The sequence below is a fragment of the Condylura cristata genome, unplaced genomic scaffold, assembly GCF_000260355.1.
Source record: "Condylura cristata isolate star-nosed mole 26May11 unplaced genomic scaffold, ConCri1.0 scaffold00034, whole genome shotgun sequence".
In the NCBI taxonomy this organism is placed as follows: Eukaryota; Metazoa; Chordata; class Mammalia; order Eulipotyphla; family Talpidae; genus Condylura; species Condylura cristata.
The window spans coordinates 11,091,341-11,103,761 of NW_004567135.1; the positions used below are offsets into that span (position 1 = coordinate 11,091,341).

At 42.2% G+C, this 12,421-nt stretch overlaps 1 protein-coding gene across 1 annotated transcript in view; it reads left to right on the forward strand.

Moving 5' to 3' along the window:
* The window catches only part of TULP3 (tubby like protein 3), a 46,676-nt gene that overhangs the window by 13,971 nt on the left and 20,284 nt on the right, over positions 1-12,421 (forward strand). The window contains exon 2 of the mRNA XM_004692548.2: positions 11,327-11,378. Coding sequence (XP_004692605.2) covers positions 11,327-11,378 — 52 coding nt within the window. The remainder of the gene's footprint in view (positions 1-11,326; positions 11,379-12,421) is intronic.

Genomic DNA, 12,421 nt, shown 5'->3' on the forward strand with positions numbered 1-12,421 from the left:
TTGGTGATGGGAAACCCATGGGGATTACAATTGAGATGAAAAAAAAAATGTGCAAAATGATGTAAAAATAAACTTTTTAATAAAAATAAAAAAAAATGATATTATACACACACACACACAAAAAAGATGGTCAGATGAGGTAAAGATAACTAAAGCAACAACTAACAGTATATCTTCATAATAAAGTAAGAATGATAGCCAGGATTATGTCACTAACACTCTTTGTACTTTGTACATGAGCAAAGCATATTGCTTCTTGAATCCAAGATTTTTCCTGGCAAAACTTCATCAAAAGAATGTAATATTTTTTGACAGGTATAGGTGTACTGGATAGTAAAATATATGTCTAACAGGAAGATGCTAAGCACTTTGGAGGTGCTAGATTAATCATTTGTATTTCAGTTGGGGTGATAAAAGCATTAACATACAGTGAGATCAAATTTAAGGATGTGTTTGAAAATCATTACTGCCAGAATAATGAAAACAAATACTGGACATTTCATAGCAGACAATTCAATAACATAAAACACTTTAAAAAGCTGCTTGAAGGGCCCTCCCTGGTGGTGCAACAGGTTCAGGCGCAACACAGTGAAGCTATCCACAGCCACTGCAGCATGAGTTCGATCCCCAGCCAGGGAGTGACTCACATGGCGCAGCAGAGCTCTCCTGGCTCGCCTGCTGCTCCCCTCAACAGTGTTATTTCAGTACATCTGCCCGTCCTGCTCCCCACTCTGTCTCTGGTGAATCCTCTCACTGCCCCTGCACCTCTGGCCTGTACCCCAGCTCTGTATGCATCAATAAATAAATCTTAAGAAAAAAAAAAAGCTGCTTGTTGTTAACAAACACTCTGCAGCTGTGTGGTGAAGAGGGTGGTGAGAAGGGAAGGGACGGTGAGCACAAATGATGGGGGAAAATTTATTTCAAATAACTATTAACAATTCAGTAATTGGCCCTAGCTACTCAGTACACAGAATGATATACTTCTTTGGCAAAAAAAAGAGAGCGAGAGAAATGATTGCTGCCGCCTGTTCTGATACAGACTAGTAATTTCAGGCTGACCATTCTGACCGACGAAACTAAAGGTTGCCTGATGTTGAGTGTCATTTGAAATCTTCCTCTCATGAAGTCATGAAGCTCATAAGTGACAGAGGACAGTCAGTGAGGAAACCAGAGGGGGACAGGACTGACCCACTGTCATCTCAGCAACTGAGAAGCAGATCTCTCCGCGGCTGGCCTGTCTACTGGTGGACTTTGGTAGTGCATGTTGCCAGCGGGAGACAGATGTTCCATTAAGACTGTTAAAGGTTCACCTGAGATTAGAAAAAATCACGGGTTTTTTTAGATGACTTTCATCTAAAGTCGCAAGGTAAGCGACGAGGTGGGCCTTCATTTTCCTAATTGCTCTCCAGAGCCCCATAAATGGGGATAATAGCAATATCTAAGAATCTTTACCTACGTTGCAGGCCAAAGCGAGGGCAGATGGATTAGAATATTGTTTAAGGTGTACGTGAGAGGAATCTTGGTCACCTAGCTCTAAATTCACCTCTCACATTTTTCATGTCGTTTTATGTTCCAAGCACTACAGACGACTGATAATATGAGTGAGGTCAGAAAGTTGGTGAGTAAGTTTCTTTTGTGCTTCAGCTTTTCTTTGAGTGCTGGAAGTGCTGTCTGTAACGCCAGAAGCGCAACTGTGCAAGTCAGAGCTCAGCAGAGCCATTGTTTGGCAGCGGCTGTTAGAGTTGAAAACAAGACAACTGCCAGAGAAGCGGACAGTGCCCCTGACGCCACAGCTGCAGCACCGGCGCCCGTGGAGGTGCCAGTGCGGCGTGAGCCGTGCACCAGCCTCGGCCTGCACGTGGGCCAGGCCTGTCCTCACTCCCTGGACAGACCCTGCCGGGAGTGTCAGCTGAGGCCCCACGCGCAGCCTCCTTCCTGAGGGTGTCTGAGAGTTGGTGTTGCTCAGCGTGGTGATGGCCTCTGTGTCAGTTTCTAGCGGAAAGATAATGGACATAATTTTTGAGCACGTCGCAAGTGTAGAAGTGAGCAGGGACCGGATGACTGTGCTGAAACTCAGCGACGGGCGGGGCTGATTAATACGCAGCAGGGCATTACCGCCTCCTGTATAGATTTCAGGTCAGCTCCCTGGCCGGGGGTTGAACTCATGGTGCAGTGGCTGCGGCCAGCTTCCTAGTGCTGAGACTTAACCCGTTGCACCGCCAGGGAGGCCCTTCTTTGTGAAAGCTGTAGGGTAAGCCCCCCACACCTGAATGAATTCTGCTAACCTAGGTCACAGTTTATTTGTAGCTGCTTGGATTTATGGAGCCCTCATTATTTTGTAATCAGCAGACCACTTCCTTCTGACACAGACTTTCTGTAACTTTTGCTACTGTCAATACCATTAAAAACAAGCTGCTTTGCAGCCCAAATGCCCAAAAGTAGATGACTGGATTAGAAAGATGTGGTACATATAGATAATGGAATATTACTCAGCAACCAAAAAAGAGAAACACATGTCTTTTGCAGCAACTTGGATGGAGCTGGAAAAGATCATGCTTAGTGAGATAAGCCAGAAAGGGAAAGAAAAATACCGGATGGTTTCAGTCATAGCAGGAGCATAATGGACCAGGCGAGAAAATAACAAGAATAATGAACAGCCATATACCAGAGACATTTTGCGGGGGTGGAGTGGGGAATGGGATCAAAAACGGAGGAGAGAGTGGGGGGGGGAGGGAAATGCACCGGATTATGGTGATGGCACACGGGTGACTTGGTGATGGGAAACCCGCGGGGATTACAATTGAGATGGAAAACATGTACAAAATGATGTAAAAATAAACTGTTATAAAATAAAAAAAAAAACAAGCTGCTTTAACAGTAAGGATATCTTTATGCTGAGACTGCACACAAGCAAGTAGCACTTCAGAGGTCAGTACAGATCTAACGAGGGCTTTCTGTGCCGGACACTATTGTTTCATAGGCTTAGTCACTGACGTCTTACACAGTCGAATTATTTTAAAAATGAAGTATTACTGACATCCTCACATTGTGCATGAGGTGGGCGGAGTCATGTTTGCAAGGAAAGGAGCTGTGATATTCAGAGCCAGGTAAGCAGCCTGGACCCTGACCTTGCACTTGAATTATTCCTCTAAATGTTGATTGATTTTCCTTTTTCTCTTTGATGTTTGCTGAGGAAAGTCAAGTTGCTTGCCCAGAGTGTCATCAGGCATTGGGTAGGCCTAAAGTCAGTGCTCTCAGCTGGAGAGTGTCCTGTCAGACAGTGTCCTAGGAGACAAGGGGCCTCCCAGGGGTCACAGCCACCTGGCCTGGCCTCCTGGCCTCCTGATCTCGGGAGGCTAAGGCAGCAGTTTGTATGTTTAAGTAGATTGTTCTTGTCCTTTCTGTTTATTTTACCTGTCATCTTAGCAGATTTTCAATCTTTGCACTAACAAACCAATTCACAGCCAAGAATGTATTGTTTAAAAATCTAACAGAGCTGAGATAGCAGGAAACCGGAATGATAATTTGTTTACTCTGCTCTGCAGAGAGGAGTTGTTTGTATTTGTGTTTCTATGTCAACTCAGGAGGAAACTTTCCAGGACTCAAGAGCAAAGTGCTCTGCTTCAGTTGTTGACTTTCCTTGGTTTTTTAATTCAGTTGTGGGATTCTTGTAAGTATAGTGCAGTCCTTGAAATGCCCTTTTTCTTTGATATTTTGTATTATGATTTTCTGCAGAGCGGTGTGAAATTTGCAGTGTCACTGATAATTAAAAGAATTGGTCAGGAAAAAACAGAAGGATGCCTCAAGAAACAGAGTTGGGGGGTCTGGGAGGAAGAATCTCTTCATTGGTTTTACTAAAGGCCTGAGTCTAATATTGATTAAAGGCAAGACGGGAGAGGTCCGCTGTGCCATGTGGGTCAGTCCTCTGGCCAGCAATCAAACATGTGCTGCTGTGGCTGTGGATAGCTTCATAGTGCTAAGACTTATCCCTTGTGCTACGAGGGAGGCCCCTAGAATTCTCTTTGCATAAGTCATATAACCTGCAAAAAAGAGATAATTTACTTCTTGTTTTCCAATTTAAATACCTCCTATTACTTTACCTTGTCTAATTGGTTTGGCTAGAACTTCCAGTACTGTGTTGAATAGAAATGATGTAATTGGACATCCTTGCCTTATTCTTGATCTTAGAGGAAACATTTTGTTTCATAATGTGTATTACATTCACTATGGGCTTTTTATATATGGCTCTATTACACTGTTTTCCTTCTAGCCCTATTTTGTTGAGGGTTGAATGTTGCCAAATGCTTCTTATACATTGATATGATCACGTGATCCCCCCTTCATTTACTTGATGTGCACCTGCCACTTCTTGAGAAGGGGGGTGACAAAATGAAAGAATATGAATTTTGATGTCATGTGTATCTGCATCAAAATTCAGCATTTTTTTCCGCTAATTTATATTACTTCTGCTTGGCTCACCTTCTCATCTGTAAAATAAAGAAAGTAATACCAGTCATTATGGTACATGTGAAGAATAAATAGAACCTTTGTCTTCGTGTGTCTGTTACTATTGTATTTCTACTGTTGTCAGACTTTTATTATATTTGGCATCAGCTGAGTTCAAATTAATGTTATTTTAGGGAAAAATGTGAAGAAGTCTGTAGTAGACACAGAAAAACAAGATAGCTAAAGAAATCTTAAAACGTTTTGAAAGGTATATTTTAAAATATCTGTAGAACTGGAAAAAGTCTTGTGATAACCAAATGAGAATTTATTCTGAAGATGATGACTGCAGTATATTAAGCAGAGTATTTAAATTATTTAAAACATGCAAATGAAACAACTATAAGTTACTTGAACACATAATTAACAGAAATAACGACCAAATTGGCCAGCACATCCAGAAATTAATTATAATTTGCTGGTGATGATAGACTTTTATAAAGTTCTACTTTGGGGGGAAATAGTCTGGAAGAATTATATGTTAGGAACCAAATTTATGACTTTTAACTTTAAAGAATAAAGATACCCAGGGCTGTTCTATAATAACAAAAAAGAAGAGAAGCTTCACATTTAACAGAGGAAATAAGAGAAGCAGGCCTGAGAAACAGACATAAAGAGTCAGGACTGGGCACACTCCAGGCGGCCTTAGGCGAACAAGGTGTTCCCTCTGTGCAGTGCGACTGGGTAAAATTTATTGGACTGTGATTGGTCAGACTGCAACCACGGGTGGTCTTGGACTTACCTGCAGGGTTTGCTTTCATTTTCTTCTGGGTGGTGGAGTACCTGGGCATGCCCAGACGTGCTGGCTGCCTTTGCACCTGGGGTCCAGCCCTCAACAACAACCTCCCCACTCTGTTTTTCTCAGACTTGAGATGGCTCCTTTTGCCTTCCTTTTTCTTTTTCTTTCTTTTTTTTTTTTTTTAAAGATTTATTTATTCATACAGAACTGGGGTACAAGCCAGAGATGCGGAGGGTGAGAGGATTCACAAGGAACAGAGTAGGGAGCAGAACAGGCAGATCGACAAAGTACACTGCTGAGGGGAGCAGTGGGTGGGTCAGGAGAGGTCTGCCGGGCCATGTGGGTCAGCTCCGGGGTGGGGGATCGAACTCGTGCTGAAGCAGCTCTGGCTAGCTTCATAGTGCTGTGCTTTAGCCGGTTGCGCCACCAGGGAGGGCCCTCTCTCTTCTAACCCCGGACTGATCTGCTTTCTGTCACCACTGATTGGTTGGCATCTTCTAGACTTTTCTATAGATGTAATCTTAAAGTTTGCTTTCTTTTTTATTTTGTACTGAGTTAGAATGATGTTGAGATTCACTCATTATGTTGAGTGTAGCTTTTTCCTTTTTATTGCTGAGTATCCCAGAGAAGAAAACCTGTTTATCCATTTACTTGCTGATGGACATTTGGATTGTACTCAGTGTTTGGCTATTACAAATAAGGCTGCTATGAGAATTCACATAGAGGGTTATGTGTGTACAGATGCTTTCATTTCTCAGGTAACCATCTAGAAATCAAATGTCAGATATGCTTGGCTTCTAAGGAAATTGACTGTTTCCCCAAGTGGTCATGCATGTTACAGCTGCTAACAGCAGAGTTCAAGTTGCTCTGCGGCCTCCCTAGGGCTGGACATGGGGAGAAACGCAAGCAAACCAACCATTCCTTAGCCTGAAACAAAAGGGGGTTACCAGAGGGAAGAAGGGGAGACCAGAGAAGCAGGGGCCTCTTGGCTGGTGGCAGATGGCACCTGGGTCCTGAGTGGGGTCACTACACTTTCTGGTGAGTGTTTTGCTGGTGGCTGTGGTTTTCATCTCAGGATGCAGCTTCTTCCCACTCACTCACTGGCCATTTGTGTATCTTGTTTTATGGAAACAATGTTGAAATTTTGTGTCCACTTTTTAATAGACTTGTTTTCAGTAAACTCCTGAGAGTTCTTTTCATTTTAAATAGGTCCTTATTTGGGTATGTTTATTCAAATGTTTTCTCCCAGTATGTGGCTTGCTTTTTAATTTTCATAAAAGTTAATAAGTTAATAAGAAGTGTGTGAATGATTTAAGTGAATGTATAACCAAACCTACGTTTTTCTCCTAGAGGGGTTGGTAGTCAAATTTTTGAATAAGCATGAATTACAGACTAGATTTAAGAGTAAAAAATTGCGTGTTGTAGCTATTGTGGTAAGCCTTTTTTTCATCATTTCTATAAAATCATCTTTCCAGAAATTCCTCGTCACACAAAATGCATTCATTTCTGATTTGGTTGTGTTGAACCAAATGTTTATAAATTGTATTTATTTTACTTCATGGAGGTAGCTAATTAAGGATTCACAGTTACTCATTCCTCTAACTCAAATGAATCAGTTATCTTGTAAGTTGTCCTCTTTATCAGTCCCTATCAACATGTATGGTATTTATTGAGTGAAGTGGGGTAAGCCTTTCCTTCTCTGGTGTTGCTTAGCTATAACTAATTTCTGAGACAGGAAAACACCACTTGTGATGCTATGGAGCAGTTGAGGTGACGCTGCTCACTGTCAGAAAAGCTGCTCACCGCCAGTCTCCGCCTGCTGCTTTCCTGGTGAGGATGGTGTTTACTGGCTTCAGGGCCCCAGGAAGAGCCGGTTTAGCATCCTGATCACTGGCCAAATTGCAGCCACCCACTGGCTACAGCTAACACAACCTGATGACCTGCCTGGGCAGGAGGCAGCCCCACACCCCCGATTCCCAGCAGCCCACAACCGGAGAAATTCATTTTTTTAAAGATTTTATTTATTTATGCATACAACAGCTAGGGTGTAGGCCCAAGTGCGGTGTGTGTGCGAGAAAGAGGATTTACCAGAGACAGCGTGGGGAGCAGAACAGGCAGATCTACTGAAATCCACTGCTGAGGGGAACAGGAGCAGGAGAGGAGACAGGAGAGGGCTGCCACACCCTGTGATCACTCCCTGGTCTGGGATCGAACTCATACTGCAACGGCTGGCTGCCGATAGCTTCATAGTGCTGAGGCTAAAATCCCTTGTGCCACCAGGGAGGCCCTCTCCCCTCCCCCCCCTTTTTTTTTGTAGGCTGAGGGAACTTGACAGGAATGTTGGAAGTGCAAAATATTTAGAGAATGTAGTAGGTCACTGAAATGTTAGTAAATGTTTCAAGCAAATTGGTCACAAGGTCTGTTAGTCCTGCTCTAGGCTAGCAAGCACATGACAGTGTTTTAAAGTAGGTGCTCAGTTTCTCAGACATTGGATATTGGGTGAGTTCATTCTTTCACACCATCTCCAGTTCTTAGAATATTGTGTGTCAGTTAGGTGGTAGATGAAAGGACCTGTAGATTTTTTTTTTAAGACTTATTTATTTATGCACACAGAACTGGGGTACAGGCCAGAGGTGCAGGGGTGGTGAGAGGCTTCACCAGAGACAGAGTGGGGAGCAGAACAGGCCTACTGACACAGTACACTGCTAAGGAGAGCAGCAGGCGGGTCAGGAGATGTCTGCCGTGCCATGTGGGTCACCTCCAGGACTGGGGATCGAACTCGCACTGTAGCAGCTGCTATGCCTGCAGTGCTGTGTCCTAACCCATTGCGCCACCAGGGAGGGCCCAAGGTTATTCACTTTTTGGTAAGAATCCCACAGGCATGAGGAAGTTGATGTTGATGTTGATGTGACTTATTACTGGTGTCTTACTTCCAATCATTTAGTTCAGGTGCCGTTTCCTAAGTTTCTCCGTTGTAAAGTAAAGTTATTGCTTTCCCTTGATAATCAATAAATCTTGTCGGTATTTACTGTGAGACTGCGGAAGCCTGTTTCTCACGTTTGCCTGTTAATTGTTGCCATCCACGGAGGGGTTTTACTCGCAAGAGTTATTACTGTGGTGTTCACCTAATGGTGCTTATTTCTATTTCTGTTGTTCCTTTTATCTTTAGTCATTTTTGCTGTAATGAAAAACTCCTCCATTCATTCATTGATTCATTTATTGACCCAGAGGTCCAGGGGTACTCAGAGAAGTGTGGAAGGGCCATCCTTATGTCCTGTTTCTCTCCCTTGTAATTGCCACGGCATTCGTACTCAGAAGGACGTTCTCCTCCATGACGCATACTGTAAGCGTATACGGGACACCCCACATTCACCATCCTGTTGCTAATGTCACAAATCTCAGTGCACCTGTAATAGTTTCTACCATGTGTACATTCTGATTCAGCATTCAAAGATTGTGTTGTGTTGGTTTCCCAGAAATCTCTTAAAGCTCCTCTACTTTAACCTACAAGAGCTCTCCACTTTTTTTTGAATGAAGAACTCTGACTGACTGTTGTCTTGCCGGATTTGCCTCCATTTGGATCGTTTCCTTCCAAATCGGTTTAGGTTGATAATTGCATCCTTCTGGATGCATCCTTCTCAGTATGTCCAGTACATCCGGTAGCGGTGTCCCATTGCTTGGCTAAGGTGATGTCTCCTGAGATTTCGTCATTGTAAGGTTACCTTTCCTTCCATGTAATTAATACAGTCTATGCAAAGACACTTGGGATTGTGTTCACAATCCTACTTCATGCAATGGTTATTATATTCACTGATGTTTCTTACAAGAGTCAGTTATTCTTGTGATGGTTTTAAAATGATGATGTTCTATCATTCATTCTGTGTTTTAAAAATTGGTGCCTATCATCAAAGGTGGCTAGGTAGACCCTGGCTCAGAAACTTCTGTGTGGATTCTGCAATGGTAAAGCCTTAGAGGTTTAGACTTCGGCTGCTCAGTCACTAGAGAGTAATTCAGGAGGGTGTTCTGTGAGCCTCATCACCTGCCACCCTTGAGTGACAGATCCTTGCTTAAGATTTATATTTCTTGGAGGATTTTTTTCTTGTTTGTCGTAAATAGGAAAATTTCCATGAGTGCTGCCTTGTCTCTGTAGGAATACTTTGTGTTTTGTGTTGATTTCTGAACAAGGCTTGGTTAGGCTTGCTAATCAGTACCTTAATTTGGAATGAAGGACAGAGAATATAAAAGGAAAATGTAAAATTAGTCAGATCATGTTCTGGTTTAGACTAGAAACTAGAGTATTCTTATCTAAATATGTACAATATCTTTATTATTTTTGTTTAAGTTATAATTTAAAGCTAAAGTGCAGAGGACGTGTAAGTATTGGAGTATCTAAATGTTAGAATTCTCTAGCATCTTTAGCGCCTCTTCTCTGTTCAGGCCAAAGTGCTTTGATAATACCTTGTTTATTTAAATTGTTCAGCTTGCCCAGACTTGATAAAAGGTATTAAGTGGTGTCAAAACAGGGCGTTGAAGACACACCTGGCTTCTTCACTATCACAGGCCTTCAGAAAATGCTTAAGGACTTCAGTCATCTTTTAGAATTTAGCAGTGTTGAGGTTTTAGCATTTTGGTAGGGGACAGCGATGGAATGATTTTTTTTGCCCCCTGCCAGAGTATTTTGCATGTCTGGTTTAATAGAGGGTGGAGTGATTTGGAGGAGAAACATTCATAGCAGCAGCTGTTGAAAATACTAGTCCATGACTCTTAAAGTTTTTTTTTTTTTTCCAACTCTCCTTGTCCTGTATAATGTTCATAACATTTTTCTCAGTCATTTTGTTTAGAATTTTCTTCAAATTTATACCAGCATAGCAAAATGCTAATAGTATTCTAGCACTGTATTCATAAAATGAGGGTTTTAAAGTATGTGAACAGGGATTTTTATAACATAAAGGAAATTAGGAATATCTCTAGTAGAAATACAGAGAGCCAGAAAGTCAAAGCCAGAAGTAGATCAGATGTTTGTCTCTCTTTTGAACTGGGGGAAAGTAGAAGATTTATTTTGAATACCCAGTTGTTTTTTCAACATAAAGGTTATAAGGAAATGAGTAGCAGAAATTGTCAAAGACTTACAATATAGCTCTGTGTCTAAGAGGTTATGAAATTTGCTACAGGTTAATAGACAGGAAGAACATGAAGGTTTATATTATGCACAAAACCTTCTAAAGTATCAGGATGCGGTCGTAAGCCATTACATAGATGTTTTGGCGTATTAACCCCATATCAGGAAAAGCTATGCTTCTTTTTGCAACCATCGAATTTGTCTTCTCAAATAGGACTTTGTATTTATAGTTATTGGTTTCTTTTCCCCTACAGTAAGTTCACAGTAAAGGTTTACAGTATGAATAAGTGAGAACCATTTCTGTTTCATGCTTTTCTTTCCAAGATTGTTGAGTCATGAAATAAAATCCTCAGGAAACTGTCAAAAGTAGAAAGCTTCAGAAAGTTAAAAATGACAAATTTGATATGTTAAAAGACTTACCAAATCTTAAGGAAACCAGAAAGCTATATAGTAAGATCTATACCTAATTTGACTTCTAGAATTAACTCCACAAAGAAGTAAAGTGTGTATAAATATGTATGTAGTTATATATGTATGTAGAATTTAGGTTCTGGAAACTAGGGACCAGTATTAGCATCAGTTTCTGTTTAACCAATGCCCAGGTCTCCAAATCTCCATTTTTTTGTCATGTGCCTAACTTACATGGTTGTCTTGAGTAATAAATGAAAATACACAGACATACTCAGCATTGTGCCCAGAATATAGCGAATAATCAATTTATGATTTAAAAGAAAAAAACCCCTCAGTATGCCAGGGTCAATATTCTACACCTTTTTCTTATGCGTTTGGGCATTCAGTCTCCTCAGGAATAAATGTGGCCGTAAAGATGGCAAGTCCTGCAGAAACTGATGTTTTCCCTAAGGCAGAATTGTTTGGTTCAGATAGCTCTACAGTGGAAAAGATGAAGCTGACAGGGTTTGAAAGGAATTTTCTCTGATGTGCTTTCTTTTCATTTTATCTGACAGTGCCTTTGAGGATGAGACCATGAAGCTTCGCCAGTTGAAACTAGATAACCAGGTGAGCTCTTCTGAAAGAAGGGAGCAAATGCTGATGACCTTGACTTAACTGTGGGCAGGGTCATGGAAAGACTGGGCAGAAAAAGGCTCTGATGTTGCCTAATAGTGTCCGGAGCTAGTATTTGCTGAACCAGGGCTTGGACTCCGGTAAGACCAAAGTGCTTCGGGAACATCGGCAAGAAAATTGCCTTTGGAGTTAGAATCCCTGAAAACTCCTTAGTGCCTTTCCTAAGAATTAGAAGAATGTTAGTGTTAGTATTTCTATGTGATAATTTGGTTCTGCTGCCTTAAACACTTCTCTACATTGTCATTTCATCTAACTACATGACTGTTTTTTTAATTCTAAAATGTAGATCTGAACACGCTGCCTAAAGGCCTCCACTGCCGACAGAATCATTTTCTTCACTGTACTGGTCCCAGTTTCAGCCACACATTAATTTTATTTATTTTGCAATGATTTGGCCTGTGTTTGTTTCCCCCCACAAGCATGAGATCAGAACCAAGTCTGTTTACAGTGTTCACCCCATCAGAAGTTTTCAGTAGAGGGCTGCGCACGCACTAGTCCTTCATAAATATTTGAGTAAAGGAAGGAACAAATGACCAGTTGACGTGGTTTCGTGCAGTGATCCTCGTGATTAGCCAGTTTAGAACCTGCACCCATCCTGCATTGCTTTCTGACCTGTGTTTTCCAATTCCGGGAAGTACCTAGCCTAGGCTGCCCATGTGGCCAGAACGACCTCACTTTTTTGTCTTACTTCTTTATGTTACTGCTGGAAGTATAAAGCGACTTCGAACCTAGTAAATTACCTCAGAGGGGACTCCCTGAAAACTAGGCAGAACACCTCGGCAGTGCGCGCGCGCGCCAGCAGGGGGCGTCTTTGAGGGGTGCGCAGGGTGGGGGGCCGGGTGTGAGGCCGCGCACCACCTTCCCTGTAGTTGCCCTGGTCTTGTCCCAGGCGGCCTCCCCCGGCGTCCCCATGGGGACCGGACAGCCCCCTGTCGAGACCTCAGGAGCAGCGGCCGGTCCATCTGCCGCTTCCGCTA